Source organism: Nelumbo nucifera, chromosome 4, assembly GCF_055504915.1.
Source record: "Nelumbo nucifera cultivar China Antique chromosome 4, China Antique-T2T, whole genome shotgun sequence".
Classification (NCBI taxonomy): domain Eukaryota; kingdom Viridiplantae; phylum Streptophyta; class Magnoliopsida; order Proteales; family Nelumbonaceae; genus Nelumbo; species Nelumbo nucifera.
In genome coordinates, this window is record NC_142652.1 from 10606693 (window position 1) to 10629114 (window position 22422).

Genomic DNA, 22422 nt, shown 5'->3' on the forward strand with positions numbered 1-22422 from the left:
GGACTCCAAGCACGCAGTTAAATCCAGTTAAGAAACAGTTTCCACGTCCGTCACAATCTTGAAATCGGTTCTCGTTAAGACACGTGGCATACGATAATTGGAAGCGTTTATGAAGTTGCTGACAGGCGTTCCCGCCGACACCTCGCTTTCTTTTTGGTTTAATAAAGTCAAAAGTCAGTAATCAAATCACCCTAATCTTACAACTGTTCATCAAAGGTGGAATTAATTGTCCCATTGCGACAGCGCTGTCAAGGATGATTATTGATTTGTTACTGCGACTGGACTCATCAGATTGAGAGAGAACGCCACGTGGCTTGGAGATTGGATTTGGACGGAGTTGGACACTTGGACAATGGACATGGACCCCAGCATAGACGAGGACGTGTTGTTTTGTTTAATTCAAACTTTCAAAGTATGGTTGAATTGAAAGTCGAGAATGAGAGAGAGAGAGAGAGAGAGGGAAAGGTCCACCAACCACCACCGCCAGGGTCTGAGGGTCCTTAGTCCTTACCTAATTAAAGCCATAGTGACGAGTGACGACGACGTTATGATTTTGATTATTGATACAGAGCTCTCCAGTCAAAATGAGTGTCTGTATTTTTCATTTTCCAATACTATTCATGGAATAGACTAACCGAAATTGGCCATAGTTGTTAGGGCTGCAACTTTGGACCACCCAAAGAAATCGGGTTCGGTCCGATCGGAATGAAATTTGGATTTGGGGTATGGTTGAAATTTATGAACCCAATTAATTTTATGTTGGATTAGGGCCGAGATGTTAGACAATTTCATCCGACCTAAATCTGTATTATAAATATGCATTTAAGTATCAACTATTTTATGTTTATATCAGGATTTTAAAAGGCTAGTGGTCGAGGCGAGCCGATTGTCTCATAGGGGCAAAGTGCAAGTCTCAAGGCTTTTTGAGGCGTAAGACTTGAAAAAAAAAAATGGATATAATACATAAATAATAAAGACATGAAAATATAAAATTATAATTTTATATAGTTTGTATGGTATATTAGACATGAATTCATGGTTCAAAGTATTTATATACTCCAATATGCTGAAAGGGATGTATTGAGTATTCACATTGTGCCCCAAAGACATTACAATTTGGGTTAGAATCTTATCGAAGTAGTTTTTTTTTTTTTAATTTTTCATACATAGAAGAACAAAATCATAGAAGTCAAACTTTTTAAGGATATAAATTAACATTATTTTAATAATAAGGCATTCCTATCTCCTTTCTTGCACTAGCATGCATTAGCGAAGAGTGACCATTTATATGATGCATGTGATTTAGAAGAAATAGGTTATGAAGTATGAGATAAAAGTGCAAATGAGTAAGAATAAAGCATGAACAATAAAGCAAGCTATGTTCTTACATATTTTATATGCAATTTTTTTATTATTTGTATGTTTATTTATTTGCTCATTATACCAATATATACAAAACAAGGTTTTATTTTTTGTCTTAAATTTATGTTTGCCCCTATCTAAACCTTCATATTCCACATTAGGTTAAGGCCTTAGCCTTGGACATTTTGAGACCAAAGGCCCAAAGGCGTAAGCCTCAAACAACTCAAGGCCTAAGCCTTGTTGGTGGGGGTCTAAGGCTATTGAGGCCAAGTCTTTTTTCCTAGTCTCGCCTCGAGGCTTAGGCCTTTGGCCTCACCTCAAGAGCCTTTTAAAACAATGGTCCAGATACAATTTTCGTATGCATAATAATGTTAAAGTGAGTTAACTTGTTTATCTTAAATTTGAGAAACAAGAAGATGAACAAAAAACATAGGCAAAATCCATGGTGCATGAATTACACCATGAAGCATTTACCCAAAAAAAAAGAATTACACCATGAAACAAAAAATGTGATCAGTGATAAAACAATGTCACAACCAAAATTTTAAGACTTAGCTCAAATTGGATGATCTTTTCGAGTATGGTTAAATGATAGTTTCGGTAGGTTGGGGTTAACTGATAAAATTAGGACCTGAATAGCATTCTAGTTTTTATTCTGGTATGAGTCTATGCATCTTGAAAGAACATATTGTGAAATATAAACAAAAGTAAATCATCTAACATTTGTAATGTGAATAATTTAAATTTAAACTTAACATGCAGCAAATATTCATAAATGCATTATAAGCAAACTTAAAAATGTAAGTCTCAATTTGTTTGCAGTGCAAGTTTCATTTGCACCATTTAATCAGTTTGGAAGGAGTGTAAATGCAAATGTGTAGAGTGCAAAATCTTATATTTTGTATTATTTTATATACATTTGCATGGTATATATTTGTATTTGCATTCTTTTCAAATTAAGCCATTATAAATGCAGAGTTCAAATAGGGCGAATGTAAATTCTAGTTTACGTTTTTTTTTACATGTAATAAGAAGCAAAATGAAATGGCCCCTCTTTATATATGGATACAAGAGTAAAACAACTGTGGCAATGTGATTTTGGCCCTGAACTGAAATTGTCAAATCATGGCATTCGATGGATTGCCGTGTTTTACTTTGAGTTAGAAGAGGTGATGACATTAAGGTGAGACTATGTTGTAGCAAAAATGAACAGGGAATCATTCTGGGGTCCAGTTCCGGTTGAACGGTTCAACCGTTTGGTCCGAATGAATGGTTTACTCTGACAAAAAAATTAAAAAGCAATAAAAGTCAAAAACTGTTATCCGAGTTAACGATTCGTTGACCGAATCAATAGTTTTTTGTCAAAATATGGTTTTGAGTAAAACGGAACCAATAAGATGACCAGTTCCCGATTTTTCCGGTCCAGTCAGATATAATACCATATGAATAAATTTTGTACCCAATAGAAATGTCAATCATAGTCACAAACAAACACAAAAACTGAACCGGGTGTAAAATTATATTCAGTCCAGATTTACATTGCAAATAAATAGAGCCCGGGAGGGGGAAAAAAAAACAATTCAACCCAAAATTGGGGGTTGAACAACTCAAGTTATATTAGCCCGATTTACAAAAGAAAGAATAATTTGCATGCCTTACAAACACGCCATGAACATTTTGTCAGCTCAAAACTCAAATTGGTAGTTGGCATCATCGTTTTCAAAACCGAATCAGACCGAATGGTCGGACCGAAAAATCAGGAATCAGTCAAGTGATTCGGTTCTATTTTACCCCAGAATTATTATTTCACCAAAAACCATTGATTTGGTCAGCAAAATGCTGACTTGAGCAGTTAAATCGTTTAAACTGTTCAACAGTTTTGGCCATTTTTATTTATTTTTAACTTTTTATTTTATTTTAGAATGGGCCATCTATTCAGTTCAAATGATTGGACTATTCAACCTGAAAACCGGACCCTGATCAGTTTGTTGTCCGATTCAATTTTAAAAACCTTTATTGGTAGAGTCCAACAATTATCTGAGTTGCCATATATTCGAATTGTTATTGTACTATAATTTCATTGGAAGGAAAGAGTTCACAAAACTAAAATTAAATAATAATAATAATAAGTAGCTCAAGTAATTAAATAAGTTCAACACATTTACCTTAGTCTTTTATTGCGCTTATTAGAATCACTTTTTTCAACCTGCCATTGCGTGATTTGGGCCTTCACAACCAACAGAGTATTTGGGGTTTGAAATTCACAATTACATTTTAATTAGTGTTTTTAGTTAAAAGGTCTATATTCCATGGCTTTCAAAACTTCGTTGATAAGGACAGTTGGATCATTCGGCTCAGAAATCGTTTAAGCAACCGGTTTTGTTCTCCTTTACTCCTGAACTAGAATTTTTTTCAAAAACTGTTGGCTTATTCAGTGATTCATCGACCCAGGTGGTTAAACCACGGGCCTGTTTGATTCAGAGAACAAATTTTAATAATTTTTTATACATTTTTTTTTAATTGCAACAAATCATCCATTTGGATCAGATGGTCAAACTGCTGATCCAGAAACCAATGGCCAAAAGCGGTTTCGGTTCCGGTTCTGAATTGGTTTTTAAAACATTACTCGATTTGATATATTTAAATCAGGTAAGTCCAGGACTAATTCAAACAATCCGGCCCAACTCATTTAATTGTAATTGGGTATCAGTTCACCATCTTTTTCTTGATTTGTTGGAAAAGTTGTGGCCACGGTCTTTGAATGAATGGCTACTACTACTGAGTACTGGCACCTCATTTCTTTTACATCCATGATAGGACCTGTCTGGATGTTGTTCTGTAGAGGCCACATCTATGCATGTATACCACATGAACGTTCAACTACTCTTAGAACTATGTTTATAGTTTTTGCCTCATTTATTTCCACTAGTTGGTGTGTTTGACCTTTGCTTAGGGCTGTAATCTGGTTGAGTTTCCATTGGATCCAGCTACTTCCAAATTTGATTTAATCATTAGAAAATGCATTAATGAAGTTGATTCATAGTGTAATCAGATTTAAAGGGTTTCTGATTGAATTTAGATTTTGTTGGACTTTCGGTTTTGGTGTGGGTTGAGAACAATTATGGTTCCGCCAGTTCAGCAGTTTGAAATCTAATGAGCTAGGCTGCTGCATGTGTGCAGAATATGTCGTAACGTAACGGCCGAACCCGGGAACCTATCATGAATGAGCACACCAATGTTTTATGGGTATGTCTGGTAGCATATCCTAAAGTCTTTACAGCTTGGGTTTGCCTGAGTCGGAGTCAGTTGAGACTTGCCTCAGTTTAAGGGGGTGTTCTTTTTTTGGATTTTAAGAGGGGGGAAAGTTGGTCAATGGGATTTTGGTTCTCATTGACCATGAATCATATATTCTTTTTTCAGATTTATGTGGGGACTAGGGAAAGTTTATTTTCCTGGATATCACTTACCCATTTCTTAGGTGGATAAATAACTTTTCCACCTAGAGGAAGTTTCCAACACTTAAATGGGACAAAAATGCCATTTTTAATTATGGATTTTTATAACTAAAATGGTGATTGCCTTATTTACATGAGAAATAAAAGAACATGGGTAAATGCACTTACCTGAATAAGTGTTTCTCAGAAAAAACTTACCCAAGTAACTACACTTACCCAGATAAATAACTTACCGAAAAATGAACAAGACCTAAAATTAACTATTAAACTAGAATCAGCCATAATTATTGAGCTAGAATCGGCCATCAGCCCAACATTACATGTAAAATTTTGTATGGACTATCTCACTCAAACCCACATCACTTGTTCGTGCAGCCCAATCCCATCAAAAGAAGACTTGGGCTTATTTATATTCGAATTTTACAAAGTCTAATGAAACCACAACGCACTACAAGGATGATACTGCATTTGCGACGTCTAAACATTTGTTGTTCTCTTTCCAACTGTATTTGCTCAAAGTCTCCACTCTCTACTCAACACTGTTCCATTCCATCTGCTGATCTGGCTGGACCGATCAGGCGCTTCTTTCATAAATTGCTTCAATAAATATATGTTTGTACCCGGGTGTAGCAGTGGTCCAATGGGCCTTTTAAGCATTTTCATGATAGGCCATAATTGGGTTGGGTAGTTTACTCGGCCCATTGATAAAGTCCTAATCTAATCCTATACATAGTGCCATAAGCCCATATTCTGGTATATGGACCAAAAATTCAACCAGAAAAAAAAAAAAAAAACGTTTGTGTAAATGTCCTATCAAAAGATTTTTGATTAATTTTCTGGTCAGATTTTCTTAGTTTTTGTTTTTTATAAATGAAAGTTGGTTACATTTCCTTGGTTAATATTTATAAGAAAAAAAAAGACCAGATTGGAATTTGGAAGCCATAAGAAATGGCCTAAGCGCTTGTTCATCCGAATTTTCTGATGAATTCAGGAAAGATTTGCTATCTAAAAAACTTACAATCAATCAACCCATATCATAAAAGTAATATCCAATCAGGTGTGTTTTCATCAAATTTACGGGGGGTTGTGATTGGTCAAAGCCTTTTCCCTATTATATATTTTGCATATCATAAATTTTCCCATTTTGGGCTTCTGATTGACGATAAGAAATTCCTAATATGTGATTGGATGTTCTTACTTTTACAGAATTTTTGCTTTCAGGAGATTCCATTGGACATCTCCAATATGACACTGAATAGAATGGAATGGTCATACAGAATTCATATAACTGACCTCATAACGACCACAACGGTCGATGATGATCTGAAACATAACTAAACTTGGACTTCTGATCATCAACTAGTTCCAAATTGTCCTTAGGAGACGTTGACAACAGCATTTGAAAAATAAATAAATAAGTATATAAATAAAATAAGGAGACCTTGACAACTAAATTTTGAAACCAAAAGTATACCTGAGGGGCACCGGCGATCCTGCAGGATAATACATGTTTTGTTCGATAAGAAAGCATTCCTTATAAGAAAAAGAAACAATGTCTTTTTCGGATAACTTATTTTTATCAACAATTTTCATTTATATTATCCACTTAATAATACAGTTATTTATTAACATAAAAGTTTCCCTTATTACAAATAATAATTGGGTGGGTTTTTATTTCTTTTTCAAATTAAAATTTTAAAATAACAAAATGATGTAGATTTTCAATTAAATATGAAAAAGAAAAACCGAAGGATGTCTTTGTAGCTATCAATCTTGATCTATTCTATCACACATCTCTTCAATACATTAGTAACCATAGTTCTTATTATTAATAACATTTTATTCTTTGTCACATTAAAATTCAATAATGTATTCCTTAATGGAGTGTTGGACAACATGGTTGGTTACTTGGTTTTACTTTTGGAAACAAAAACAGCTACTATATGAGTAAATTTATATTATTTTTGCTGTAGTAGTTGTTTTGTTTTCAAAAGCAAAACCAACTATGTTGTCAAACACTCCCCAAGGAATAATCCATACTAATAATAAAGTAATAATATTTGCCAGTTTTCTTTTATATATTATATTCATTTTTCAAACCTTAAAATAAGGGTAAGATTGTAATTGATGAAAAATAGGGATTGAGGTAGTGAGCCAACCACGCCTCTTCTTAATGTAACTAACATTCTAACCCACTCCCTACGTTTCTGCTTTGGTTCCCCACCCACTCTCTTTAAGTGCCGTACCGCACATGCCACATTTTTTTAAAGCCCTAAGGCAAATACATTTAACATCAAATAATTAAATACATTTGTTATGCTTGAATTACATGAGAAATGAGAAAAAAGGGATTGCTGTTTAGGTGTCCTGTTTCTTCTGTTGAATGAAAATTTTATTTCTTAGGATCTGTTTGATTTACAGTAAGAAAAGGAATTGAAATTGCTTATCCCCCCCCCCCCATTGTTTAGCTCAGGAACCGGAATTAGATTCCATAAAATATACATAGTTCTTGAAAAAAAAAACTTGGCATCCAATAAAAATAATAGAGTTTATAGATTATTTTTAAGTTACCTGACCTTTGTGTTTTTGGCTGGTTGAAATGAGATTCTCGTTTCCGAAGGGGGAGACTAGAATGATTATTCTCTCAGATGGGAAAATTCCATTCTACCGAGAATGGGAATTGGAATTGGATTCCATAAGATATACATAATTCTTAGGCCTCATTCGCTTTTCGATGAATTATTTACTTAGGTAAATGCACTTATCCGGGTATGTGTTTCTTATTTGGGTAAGTGCATTTATCCATATTCTTTTACTTCCCAGGTAAATAAGACAATGATCGTTTTAGCCATAAAAAACCATTAATAAAAGGGGCATTTTTGTCCTATCTAGGTGTTGGCAACTTTACCCCATCTTTTCCCACTTGGGAGATGTGTACCACTTACCCGTGCAAGTGATACCTGGGAAAATAAATTTTCTCTGGGCCCTACATAAATCTTAAAAAAGAATATGGGCTTCTTGGTCAGTGGAACCAAAATCCAATTGACCAACTCCCTCCCCCCTCCCCCCTCACAAAATCCAAAAAATGAATGCCCCTTAAAGAAACTTGGCATTCAATAAAAAATAATAGGGTTTGGATTATTTAAGTTACTTGACCTTTTTTATTTGGTTGGTTGAAATGAGACTCTCGTTTCCAAAGGGGGAGACTAGAATGACCATTCCCTCAAATGGGGGAATGCCATTCTAACAGAAATGATAATCGGAACCGGATTCCATAAGATATACATAATTCTTAAAGAAATTTGGCAATTAGTAAAAAAAAATAGGGTTTAGGGATTGTTTAAGTTACTTGACCTTTTTTCTTTGATTGGTTGGAATGAGATTCTTGTTTCCAAAGTGGGAGACTACAATGACTGTTCCCTCAAGTAGGAGAATGCCATTCTACCAAGAATGGGAACTGAAATCCCATTCGGCCCAACCAAATGGTTAGAATTAGAATGGACAATTTCAGTTCAGATTCCAAACCCCTTTTTCCTTCAAATCAAATCCACCCTTAATTCTTACAGAAATTTTGGAAGTACTAATTTAATCCAACCCAGCCCTATTCATTCAAAGGCTATACAACTAAGAAAAATTCTTTTGGGAAACTGATTATGATTGTTTTTCATAAATATTTTACATTGAAACCAAAATAGAAAAATATCAAAATTTCTGATCAAAGCCGTTCACTTTCTTCACTTAAGTTTATGATAGAACAAAATAACCCTAATCAAGAGTAAAATAAAAGAAAAAGTAGTCATACATGAAGATATGGTTAAATTGTGTTTTATGACATGTGTTTTATGTGTTTTATGTGATGATGATCACATAAAACATTCGGACTCACTTATGACATGTGTTTTATGTGATGATGATCATTTTATTAGCAAAATGAGCTAAGTGGCAACTTTCTACACCGTGGACCAGGTTCACTTTCATAGTCATAATTTAATTTGTCACAATCGAAGACAACTCTCTAATTGAAAAAAGACTTGTAGCAAAGCAGAATGAATGTTATACCAAAATAGCAGCAAAGAGAATAAAGTTAAACTATAAGTAGTGGGATATACTATTTGGTCCTTGGTAGGGTGTGTCATATACTTGGAATCTCTAGGCTGTTGTGTTGGCCATGTGTTCCTTGTGTGAATGATCATTTTGCTAGCAATTATATGAGTATGTGGCAAACCTTCTTGGACCCAGTTCAGTCTGATAGTTATGATTTTGTCACAATTGCCAAAACCATGATGCCGGACAGGGCCGGCCATATCAAGAAGAAAAGCCTAAGGCCGAAGTCGCTTCACTGTGCACGAGTCAGGTGGTCACATCGGGTTCGGGGGTTGAGAACTGTGGCTTCGAATAATTTTGAATGTTGGGGGCCAACCAGGGGTGTCCATGGTTCTCCGAACCGGCACCACCGGTTAACCATTTGATTGGTTTCTCTTTTTGACCGGTTTAATTCTTCAGTTTTTTATATTTATAATATATATTATGTAAAGAAAAATCTATAATACAGAAAAGATATGATATGGCAAGAGTTTTGATCAATCAAAACCCACTCATGAATTTTAATAAATAACACATGATTGGTTAGGAGGTTTATGATTCCAGTTGACTTGTCAGAAGTTTTTCAGATATGATATCTTTTCTACATCATAGTTGAACCCTATTATGTAAATATATGTATAATATTATTTTATAAATAATAAATGATATATAATATATTATAAAAATATATACAATATATGTATATATTTTTATGTAATACATATATATTTATATATAATATATAGATAATATGCGACATATATTAAAAATATATATAATATACATATATCTATCGGTTCGGTTAACCACCGGTTTTTTTAGATTAACCAAAAAATAAATCAATCCTTTGATTTTTAAAAAATATCAATACAAAACTGAACCGATGAATTTGATTAACTGCATTTTCCGATTCGGTTTTCTTGATTAGTTTGGTTACTTGGGTTTTCTATTTTTATGGACACCCCTAGGGCCAACAGCATGGGTACTTGGGTGTCTATTTGTTTCCTGTGAGAGCAATAAATCTGTTCATGGGCTGGGTAGCCCGATGGCCCGGCCCACACCCCGGTCGGGCTTGGTCATGTAATTAGGCCTGCAGGCCCGACCTCGGGCCTAACACAGTAAGCCCGACTGTGTTTCGGACCGAGTTCGGGATTTGTCAAAAAGGCTCGACCCGGCCCGATTCAGCATTATATATTTTTATAAAATACATAATGTGTATTTTATATATTATATAAATAATATAATATTTATTGAAATATATATTTATAATTTAATATATACATTTTTATTTTTTTTCTTTATAATTTCTCTCTCTCTCTCTCTTTCTCTCTCTCTATTCAGCCGCTTTAGCAGTAATAACAGCATGGGCTAAATTTCTCTCTCTCTCAAAAAGGCTCGACCCGGCCCGATTCAGCATTATATATTTTATAAAATACATAATGTGTATTTTATATATTATATAAATAATATAATATTTATTGAAATATATATTTATAATTTAATATATAGATTTTTATTTTTTTTCTTTATAATCTCTCTCTCTCTCTATTCAGCCGCTTTAGCAATAGTAATAGCATGGGCTAAATTTCGGGCACGGGCCCAGGCCCGAACTTCGGGCTTTTTATGGGGGCCGGGCTCGGGCCTTAGAAAAATCTGTTAATATAGAATGAAAGCCCGGCCCGGCCCATGAACAGGTATAGAGAGCAACTCAAAGCAAAGGCACATGACTTGGCCCAGGCCTCTCGCATAGTCACATGTGACCAGTTATCGCTCATGATCTCTCATTTTTACATGACTCACTGCACAACACACTTTATCCGCATTCGTTCTGAAACTGAGACTGACTGTGAGAGAGAGACACACACACATACACAGGCTTTAGCTGTCTTCTTAATGCACTATTGTTTTTTTCCCTAACAACTCACTCAGATCGATATGATCTTCCTTAATTGAAACCAGCTTAGTTTTCCTGGGTTGGTTGTTTCTTTGTGGAGATTGAATTCTTCCTACTTGAGGCGTCTTGGGTTTTACTAGATCTCACGTGAAATCCTTGGGAAAAGCAGCTGGGTTGATAGTAATCGAATTTCAAGTTGGATTAATTTAAATAATAAGGCCTCTGGGCTCCGGCTGGCGCATTGATTAAAAGGTTTAATCTCTAGAGAGAGATTAAAAAAAAAAGAATTAGGATGGGCCCTCAGGTGGGATCTGGTGGAAAGATGGAGTGCAGCGGATTGTCGCTGAAGACAGGGCCATGTTGTTGTGATGGGAGATGGGATTGGCGTAGAAGGAAAGAGAAAGACATGCTTCCAGACGGGACCGAAGACTTGAAAACTGGCATGAATTGTTTTCTCTGTAATTCTGTAATTCAATAGTATTATCGTACCCAATACCGGAATTAATTAATAATACCCCGGTGCCCGGCCGGATTGTCATAACTTGCCAACTGACGGCATTAGATAAATAGAAAACTCAGCTGGGTTTTTTTACAAACATATGTACATCTGTACGTATTCGCACGACCGGAGATTCTTGCAAGTACCATCTACCATTTGCAGATGCACGGGCTTGTTTGTCCCCTGCAAGCAGCAACTGCAAGCTCGTACGTGTGGCATCATTTCACCACGTGCACTGTTCTCCTTTCTTTGCACATGGTAAGAAATCTAGACTCTCTACTCTCTACTCTAGACTCTGCATTTGAAAATTGAAAGCCAAGGGCTGCCAATGCCATTAGCCCATTACTCTCTCTTCTGTACCAGTACTCTGGCTCAAACTGGTGCAATCCGGGCGGGGTTTTGTATTCTGGGGTTTGCTCTATCTAAGTCTAAGGGGCCACTAGTTGCAAACTGGGGCTGCTTTGATCTCTAGTGTCGCTTGTCTGATCAGGCTCTCTCAGCACAGCAGATTTGCAGAACCAAGCGGATCAACTCAGCGACTGCAACTCCGGAAAAAAGTAAAGAGGAGAGGACGTTAACGTAACGGATGGAAGTCTAGAAAAATGTTGCAGGGTGCTGAAAACTGAAAGAATGGCAACTTTAAGAAATCCGTGACCGCGAGTGCTGCTCTGGCTCTGCTAAGTGCTAGCTAGGAGGGGTCTCGTCTTAGGCCATCTCTCATTAATTGGTGTCTCCAAATACAGACAAAATGGTGGAGAGACAGCCCTTGTCGTCCGCAATTTAAGAATCTATATATTTTACATAAATCATGGACTGGACTTGAAAAGCTTCCGAGTTCCAACTGAAATATCACATGTCCAGCAGCAATAAGCTCACCTTGTTATTTATAGATTATTCCTAGCTACAAATTCTAGAATGATCCGTGACTCTCTCTCTCTCTCTCTCTCTGCTCAGGTTAATCACCATTCTCAGCCTCTGTAAACTAAAACCTCTTTCTTTTTTCTACTATATTTTCCCTGGAGACCTGGATCATGTTACATGGATTTGATTAGATTACTATAATCAGAGTAATCAATACTCTGCAACATTAATTTGGTAAATGAGAGAGAGATGAGAGAGAGAGAGAGTGAGAAACCAAATTCTGGGAAAAAGGAACAAATCCCAACCCCAATCATGTTGTTGGATTAAGGAGGGGGCCCAAAAGTCACGAGAATGTAAGCACAAAAAGACGATTAAGAAGGTCGTACTCAAAGCAAACTTTCCAAAAAGGACTACCCTATAATTCATTCTCATTGTGGGTGGTCGGAAAAACAGAACCCTTCAATAAAATTCAGAGAAAAAAAAAACCATCATAATGTGTGGAAGGTGAAACAGGGGAAAAAAAAGGATCAAAACAGGATTTGGATAGATGATTAGAGTGGTTCATGGTTGGGCTGGACTACATTAAAAAAAAAAGGAATCTTGGTGAACTACAACTAAGAAATTCCCTCGATGGATTTATTTAAGTAAGAGAATTGAGTGATTTTGGTTTTCTCTGTTTTTTTTTTTTTTAAATCTTGTTTGTCTCGTTTTTCTTGTATTTGGGCGTTAGTCGGGTCAGCGCCGAAAACAATGGCAGGAAGCCTGGATGTGGATGATCGGTGTCGTAACGGTTTTCTGGAAAGGTTGCATCTCATGATCACAAGGATGGATCACGTGCAAGTATTTGCAACGAAGACTGAAAATGTCACGCATGCATTCAGCAGTCTTCAAGAGAACCAAGATTCAAAGAGAAAAATGTTTGGATTGATTCATAGTCTATTGTCCATGTCTGCAGTAATATAAGATTTTAAGTAATTAATACTTGTCTTTACTTCATGAACGTTTTCTGATGCCTTTTTATGCCTTTCCAAGTAAGCTAGCTTCATTCAGTTCCTTGACAAGTATGCAACCTTTGCCACGTCTGCACAGGGACATGTATTGAGCTCCAACATTATAAATAAAACCACATATTAGGGAGAGTGTATGTGTGTAAGGCTGCCAATGGACCGGTTTTGGATTAGACCTGTTTGGTCCAAAATCAATTTGGACGGATTGGATGGATCAACAAGACATTGAATTGGATCAATCGGTCCAAAATATTTATTAGATTGGATTGGACCTGATCTGTCCCTAATAAATTTATATTAGATTGGATCATTAATATAAGATAACAATATAGGTGTCAATGGATCAAGTTTGGGTTGAAATCAATCTAAACCAAAACAAATTTGAACAGATCGAACAGTTCATACTTTGACTTGGACCGGTCCAAAATATTCCAAAATATTCATTGGATTGAATTAGACCTGATCTATTTATAATAGACTCACATTGGACCAGATCGAATTGGACCAAATCCAATCCAATTGACACCCCTATATGTGTGTTTTGGAGAAAATAAATGATGCTACTTTGAATGGAAGCAAAGGATGCTATTGTCTTATAACGCAAATCAAATGCATCTAGGGTTATCACTTATCAGTGGGTCGGGTTAAGTTGTAAACCCTAACTGTTCCAGTTGGGTTAAGTGGCAAATCCTAATTTGACTCGGTTGGTAAAGCCTAATTGAGCTGACCCTATTCGGTTAGGATTGGGTCAACCTTAATTGGATTTTTTTTTTCTTTTTTCAGTTCACATTTAACATTAATGTAGAGCTATCAATGGATTAGGCAAGGTTTTCAAGCCCTTGTTGACTGAACGGTCAAACCGTTTGGCCTGAAAATTGGCCAACATATCGTTTCATTTCACCTCCGAAGTCTGAACCACTATTTTTGTGGTTGAACCATCAATCTGTTCAACCCAAACAACAGTTTTTTGGGTCAATTTTTTATGCTAATTATTTTTTTATTTTAAGATCCTTTTTAAAATGTCACAAGCTGATCCATTCAGAGATCAGACAGTTGAACCACGGACCGAAAACCGATGACCAAAACAGTTCTGATTCCGAGACAGTTAAAGCATTGGGATCGGGTCTTTCTGATACAACCTAACCAACCGAACCAGTTATATTGGTTTAGGTTATATGGTTTGTGTTCTAATTAATAATTCGGTTAGGGTACAGCCTAATTACCAACACTTGTATCAGGTTTATCTGATGCAATCTTAGGGTATTTACATTTTGCTTATTCTAATGCTAATGGGTAGTTTTAAGATTCAAATACCCAAAAGCCCTTTCATGCGTACAATTAGTGTTTTAAAACTAAGCTGGGAGGATGAAATAAATGCTTTTCCCTCCGGGTCAATGGGTATCATGTCATTGGTTCAACCATCCAAATAAATGGATCAACCAGTGACGTTGAGACAATTTAGACTGGTCAGGTGGGCCGTGGTCTCATGGGTTCAACTGTTCAGGTCAACAGGTCAATATTGTAATATTTATCGAAGTTGACCCAAGCTGAAATTGTAGTTTGTCAATGACAGGTCGAAAACACTGAATTACCTCTTGTTTTATAATTAGAAAATATTATTTTTTTTCTACATTTAAATCTTCAACTTTTTAGTTCTTTTTTTTTTCAAAAACATGTTTTGGAGTTGGCTCAAATGTCATTTTAACGTTTAAACTGAATTCTTTTAGGAAATGTCTTAAAAATGATATATTGGTATGATATGATACAATACATTTGATACATGAATATTCACAACTGAAAGTTTAAAGTGAGAGTGATGTCCTTTTCATTTGCCAAATTACCTAGCTACATGCTTAATTGCCCCCAAATTGGTAGGCAGTACTAGCCCCTGTCTAGGAGTGTGTATTGGATAAATAAGTACTTATCCTAATAAGTGCTTATGAGTGTTTTTAGTGACAAAGCAATCCTTTCAAACAGGGTAAGCTTAGTACAAGTATTTTGAAAATACATGGCAGGCCAAGAGGAACAGGCAAAAAAATGTAACGAGCGCTTGAAAACAACCAAAGATCTGTGCTTATTTAAATTATTCTGTCTTATTTCCCAAACACATATAAGTGCTTATTAATATAGTTTTAACCTAAAATAAATGCTTTTTCAATAAGTGCTTGAAAAAATGAACACTCCCAAACAAGATCCTAGTATTGATATTCTATCAGTAAATAATTGGTACCAATACCATGTAAGTGTCTTGGAGGAACACAACTAAGATTAAGAGGTTTTATTTCTTGTTAAAAATAGAAAGAAATGATGAGTGAGAGAACATAATTAGGTTTTAATCTCTTGAATCATATAGAATTTTAAGTTTAAGGAGAAATGCTAATTACATAGACACATTTAAAAAGCAGTGATGACTGTAGAACTAGAATTTGCCTTTAATTTGTTACAAAGAGGATTTTTCTGAAATTTCTGTCAACTCTAACTAATGCTAATTTACAGGGCACTATTTGCAGTAATTTCCTGAAGACATTCAAACTGTGAGGATTTATTTTATTTAGGGTTGTTGTCTTGAGATGAGAGTTTGAACTAGTAATATTAGAACGTGTTTTGGGTGGGTTTGTACCAGACCTCGTAACTGGGACAAAATGGGACCGGACTAGTAAGAGGGCCCAAACACATTTTTATGTTTCCTACGATCACATTCTGATTAATTCAGAGAAAGCTACAGGAGAATTGGTACTTGATAGCCTGATGTAAAAGCTTAATCCCTCCATCAACCAAAATGCTATTATTCAATATAAAAAACCGATGGAAGAATTGAAATTAGGGATTAGAGATGATTTAGAAAAAGGTTTAAGGAGGGGAAAGCAATGAAGCTTTCACAGATTCCTCGTCCCTTCTGGGCAGTCCTCTCCTTTTCCACAAAACGTCAGATCCATCCAATTTTTTTTCTGCCTCAAATGAATTTTAGAGCATGGAGTAATTAGCAAGTCAAAGATGGGTTTGATTAGAAGCTTATAATTTATTTAATCCGTACAGGTTACGGAATTAAGATCCCCTGAAAACCATGCTCAGAAGAAATCAGGTGTGATAGGCAGTGGCCTAGAAGGGTGGCACTATGAAATTGGATTTTATTGATTAAACAAAAGGTGGGGAAGAAAGGGTGAAAGGCTGGAAATGTTAGGGTTTCTGGCACTTGGAGCTGGTTAAGAAGACAAAGCACAAGACTCACACCCGTGAAGCTTGCATGTGACCATGAAGAGCTGTTATAGTCAGTGGCCTTGACATACTATAGACCAATTCACGTGTGACCCCTTTGGCTTTTACACCTCTCCCACTCCTGAAACACCCCCGGCCCCAATCACAGTAGGTGACTGGGAGAGAGAGGCCGAGCTACATCTACCCATTATTGTGTTTGTGTGGCTCTTCCTCTTCTTCACTTCTTCCTTCAATATAAATTAAACAAAATCCCAAAATATAAGGTCCCCTTTGCTTCATGGAAATAGGGGTTTAAAATCGGATTGGTTGGACGAAATTAGAAGCTCATTCCCATTCCTGATGGAATGACATTTTCCCGTTTGAGAGAATGGCTATTCCCTCCCCTCTCTTGAAAATAAAATCTCATTTCAACTTATTTCAATTCTCATTCTGATTCCTATCTGAACCAAATAAACTATAATGGTCTGATTTCAACTTATTCAACTAATGTTGCTTTACAACTTTAAAATACAAATATTAATCTCCTATTGTTGTTTTTTTGTAATATATATATATGCATTGATTCAGCAAACAAAGAAAAAGAAAAGGAGAAAAAAACTGGGAAAAGGAATAGGAGAAAAAAATTGGGTGATGTGATGGACACCAGGCATCATGGGTTGGTGAATGGTGATACAAACAAATGAACAGTACCAGTCAATTATTGGTGCCCTACATACACTCAAATAGTATTTCGCGTTATTCTCTGAGTTCTTGCAATGTATTGTTTTTTTTTCAATGAAAAGTATTTAATTTGTAATTTTTTTTTCTTCTACGCAAACCCCCATTAATGCAAGAAATATTTTATGGGTTTTCATCTAAACTTATTCCTCATCTTGATTGAATTGGGTTTTGCTCCATCTGTAGCTTCAAAAAGTGGAAAGCTGATGCCCCCACTCGGATCAGCCAAAGATTACAACGTCCTTGCATGAGCAACTGGGCGTGTCACGTGCAATGTACAAATGACAAATGGCATTAATGGTGGGTTAAATAAATTAATCCCAACCAACTGTCATAAAAAGGAAAGAAGCAGCAGAATATAATAATCAAACCAATACTCAAATGCAAGAAGGAAAGAAAAGCAAGAGAATGAAACAGATTAAATCCCCATTCTTGTCAATCTGTCTTGCTTAAGTGTGTATTGGGACATAATTTCTGAGTGTTTCTCTATTTAAACCCAACCATCTCTCCTCTGTTGCCTATCTATCTAAACTCTAAAGTCTAAACTCACTTCCTCTCCCTTCTCTACCCTTTTTCCTTCCTCCACCCTCTTCCTCTATCGCTCTGTTTCTGTCTACTTAACGTAGACAGACGCAGACGAACGTCAAAACACACTCAGCATAGCAACACTGGGAGAAACAAAAGAGATGGGTAGGTTCAGTCTAAAAGGCCTCACATTGTTCCTTCTCATTGCTCTTCTTGTTTGGAGCTCTACATTTGAAGTTTGCAATGCCAGAAGAGGCAAGCACTGGAGGCAGAGCAGAGGTATCACCTCCGCCTCTTTATCCAAGAAGAAAGGGAAGACTCACGGTGGTAGCCACCACCAAGGCATCAGCGGCGGTGGCCGTGGGTCCAAGCCGACGAAATCCCCACCGCCTGCGCCAAAACCGGGAAAAGGGTACAAAGGGCCAAAAGAGCCAACTCCGGTACCGCCACCGGGAAAAGGATTCAGTGGTAGTCATGGTGCAGTGTTCGATGTGTTGCATTTCGGTGCCAAAGGCGACGGCAAGACTGACGACACGAAGGTGATAGCTTCAATTTCTTTCTTGTTCTCATGTACCCCCATTTGGTGCTTTTAGTATACTTAACAAGTTTGAATCCCAGACTCAAGTGGGTTCATATTCATTTTACTAGAAAAAACATCTATCAAACATTTACACATTTAGTTTTTTTCATAGCTGCTTGAGTTTGAAAAGATAAATTAAGTGCAGAGTAACCTCCATGGCTCCATCTCCATCGTATAGAGACTGTAGAGTAGCTTGATGTGGTCTAAATTCATCTGAGCAGTCATAGAACTCAGGGCGTATTGGCCAAATAAATCCTCCCACTGGTCACGAAGATTAAAAACAAGAGCAAAAAGTAATCACCGCGACGGTTGTCGTAATGTCGTCTCGTCGCTGCTTACAATTTAATTTAAATAATGATAACAATATTAGTGGGGAGGGTTGAATTTCTGAGGCGTATAAAATTGCGCCAGAACCAGAATGATAAAAAGAACATCAAGAAATGGACAAATGATCTTCTGGAGAAAAGGGGGGGAAGCGGCCATCACGTGGGGGCCCACTCCCCAATTTTTATTCTGATTAAGGCAGTTTGGTGCAGATTCCAACAATTATTTTATACGGTTTTCATACGGAGTACCACCCCCCACACCACACTCACACAGTCACACTGTATTGGTGTAAATCAAAAATGGTTGTTTGTCAAATCTCTCAAATTTTATGTATTTTGATTCGGTGAAATGCAGGCATTCCAAGCTGCATGGGCAGCTGCTTGTAAGGTGGAGGCATCAACAATGGTGGTGCCAGCAAAATTGGTGTTTCTTGTCGGACCCATTTCCTTCTCCGGGCCTTACTGTGAATCAAACATCATATTTCAGGTGAATTTCTGGGTCTGGGTGGTCGAAATTACTAGTTACACCATTATTTATCATACAAATAGACAGAAGCTACCCATCCAACCTCTTGTAGCGGAGAATGTTGTGATGTCTCAAATCCAGAGACAGATGATGATCAAAGGGGGGGTTTGAAACTTTGAGGCCCACCTGTGATTTTTGTGGAAGGTTGAAGAAACAAGAAAACCCATCCATTCTCTGCTTTTGGGGGTGGTGGGTTTACCACTGGTCACGCGTCCAACAGTAGAAACAAACAGTATAATCACGCAGCCAACAGTAGGAAACTAGAAAATTATATTGAGGCATCAGGGACCAGGGTTTATTTAAATTTAATTAATAAAATCCTGTTAATACTTGAGGCTCACGTATCGGTATCGGGTGGCTTGCAGCTGGAGGGTACAATAATCGCTCCCACAAGCTCCGATGCTTGGGGTTCTGGACTGTTGCAATGGCTGGAGTTCACGAAACTGAGGGGGATTACAATCAAGGGTGGAGGCATAATTGATGGGCAGGGTTCGGTGTGGTGGCAAGATTCCCCGTTTGATGATAGCACAGACAGTGAAGCACGGTTAATCGTTCCGATTACCGACGAACCTCCCACGACGGTCAACCCTCGCATTCCGGTAACTTACGCCACCTGATCTCTCCGCAAATTGGTTCATCAAATTTCCTAGAGATAACAATAACAGGGTTTTTTTTTTATGGGTAATCACCGCAGATAAACAGCACACTCGGCCGGAAAATGCCAAGCATAAAACCAACTGTAAGTACTGAAGAGCTTCCCAGTGAATTTTGGGGTTTTCGTTTTCTTATTTTTTTCACCATATCAGTAAAAATTAGATGTATTTAGTACTCTCCCTCTCGCTGTGTTCTTCTGGCAAGCAGGCTCTGAGGTTCTATGGCAGTTATAATGTGACAGTCACAGGCATAACAATTCAAAACAGCCCTCAGTGTCATCTGAAATTCGACAACTGCATCGGCGTCCAAGTCTACAACATGACTACCAACTCACCCGGCGACAGCCTCAACACTGACGGAATCCACCTGCAGAACTCCAAAGACGTGCTCATCCATAGCACAAACCTCGCTTGTGGTAATTTCAATTCTGCATCGTGTGTATCTGTACTTCTCCGTAAAAAAAAAAAGTCTAGCTTAGGTCTTTTCATACTTCCCCTCACCCATGACCCAAAGGCCCAACTCCAAAGCTCTTCATGTGACTCCAGAAAGATTTATAAGAAAATTTATGAGTAGCCAGTGGTATGCATCAGGACTTAGAGGCAAAAAATTGTGACACATGGCAAATGTGTCTGTAGGACAGACACATCATCAAGGTCTAACCGCTACAATTGTGACACATGGCAAATGTTCATGTGCAACAAAAAACACTCTGCAGGCTAAGTATTTTGTGGCCACAATATTCCTCACACATATACCAATCAAACCTACAACGTGGATCCATTTGGAATTGGGTTTTGGGACCAGCACCCAACCAAAGTACTCTCCTTCCACTTACTCCTTTCTGTTTCTCCTTTTAGTTTTTCTATTGTCTTGTTCCAGAATAGGAACTTGGATACCTTCTGGTCTCTCTCTCTCTCTCTCTCCTTTTGACCTTTTGTCTTCTTCCGAAAGAACATGGCAGAGCAGGAGTAGCCCCCAAAATTTACCAGAAATATAAAATGAAAGATTACCCAAGCGAGATGGTAATTTAGGCAAGTTGGGTAATACGGATACAGGAACAGTAAACGATGCTGCACCTGCACAAACTCTGCCACGCATCCCTAACCTTGAAATACCACCAAGCCAATACCTTCCAGCACATAGTTTTTAAGAATACAATTCTCCACACTCCACTCCATCCATATCTGTGTAGAAGCAGAACTAAAAAACAATAACCAACCAGTTCCACATCTCTCTGCCTGCTTGACATCAGGCTCCTACGCGTTGTGCAGGTGATGACTGCGTATCCATACAGACAGGATGCTCAAACGTATACATACACAATGTTAACTGTGGACCTGGGCATGGCATCAGCATCGGAGGTCTTGGAAGAGACAACACCAAAGCCTGTGTATCAAACATCACTGTGCGAGATATCATGATGCACAACACCATGACTGGTGTCAGAATCAAGACATGGCAGGTAAATGTAAATCCACCCTAGTGCCTAAGTTTTCTAGTTGTTTTTGATACTTTGAACCGTTCTGATTTCTGACTTCTGAGTATGAGGTTTTGAGTTGTTTCTATTAGAAACTCCAACTACAACTTATCTCTACTAGATCAAACTGTATGTATTAAAACAGTTCAATTGTTTTCTTATTTTCCTCTCTCTCTCTGGCATGCAGGGTGGGTCGGGTTCTGTGCAAGGAGTACTATTCTCAAACATTCAAGTATCTGAAGTTCAACTTCCGATTGTAATCGATCAATTCTACTGCGACAAGAGCACATGCAAGAACCAAACATCGGCAGTGTCTCTGTCAGGAATTACATACGAGAGAATAAGAGGGACCTACACAGTAAAACCTGTACACTTGGCATGCAGCGACAGTTTGCCATGCATAGACGTGACTCTAACTGCCATACAGCTAAAACCAATTCAAGAACGCTACCACTTGTATGACCCCTTCTGTTGGCAGACCTTTGGGGAGTTGAGCACTCCCACAGTCCCCCCAATTGGCTGCCTGCAGATCGGCAAGCCATCAAGCAACCGGATCCAGTCCGATGGTGATACTTGCTGATTGCTTAGCCCCAGCCTAAGGATCCTATATATGGTGTATTCAATGTGTGGTTGTGATCTCCGACCCCTTCACACCAGTGGCTGTTACCCACCACAGTACATATATATTTATATTTATATATTTAGGGGATAATAGTCTAATGGGAATTCTTATTCACTAGCATTACGTTATTATTATTATTATTGTTTCCCGCTTCGAGGGATTGTACAGGGAGGGCATTGTTATTAGCTAGACTTCTACGGTATAGGGTATAAAGCAGCCTTGCTTGCTAGGGTGGATTTCCCCATTATCAGAATTAGTATACGGGTGCTATGTTATGATAGACCATCTCCATTGCAAATTTGCAATACATAATTGGTTTTCACCATCATTGCATGATATTTGTGACATGTCTATTTTACACAAAAGGGTGGTGCTGCTTTTCTCAATCAAGTTTCATCTACTGATGACGAAAGTTATAGAAAATGAGTATAGAACTATAAATAGCAAGTGGAGCTTTTTCCCTGGTGCAAGAGACGTTTTCTATACAAAATCTAAAGCGTGTGTTTTCTCATCTTAAGTCATGTGGATTCAAGGTGCCATATCACTGTTATTTAATTCTTGTCTTGATTTACATGCAAGCTAATCGTTGGGGAAGTTTCATTTTAACAAACTTTCATT

At 37.3% G+C, this 22422-nt stretch overlaps 1 protein-coding gene across 1 annotated transcript; it reads left to right on the forward strand.

Annotated features, from left to right (window-relative positions):
- Positions 1-17429: 17429 nt before the first annotated feature.
- Positions 17430-22132, forward strand: LOC104591397 (polygalacturonase At1g48100). The gene is made up of 7 exons (XM_010250187.3): positions 17430-18158; positions 18881-19012; positions 19417-19650; positions 19746-19790; positions 19913-20120; positions 20977-21167; positions 21370-22132. Exons 1-7 carry the CDS (start codon positions 17781-17783, stop codon positions 21760-21762), a joined length of 1581 nt encoding a protein of 526 aa, XP_010248489.1. The 5' UTR covers positions 17430-17780; the 3' UTR covers positions 21763-22132.
- The last annotated feature ends 290 nt before the right edge of the window (positions 22133-22422 follow it).

What these genes read in the sequence shown, in the direction of transcription:
- LOC104591397 (XM_010250187.3), top strand. Translation starts at nt 17,781, where the DNA reads ATGGGTAGGTTCAGTCTAAAAGGCCTCACATTGTTCCTTCTCATTGCT. An exon ending in AATCAAACATCATATTTCAG is followed by an intron (nt 19,013 to 19,416) that starts GTGAATTTCTGG and finishes GGTGGCTTGCAG; the next exon opens with CTGGAGGGTACAATAATCGC. An exon ending in TCAGAATCAAGACATGGCAG is followed by an intron (nt 21,168 to 21,369) that starts GTAAATGTAAAT and finishes TCTGGCATGCAG; the next exon opens with GGTGGGTCGGGTTCTGTGCA.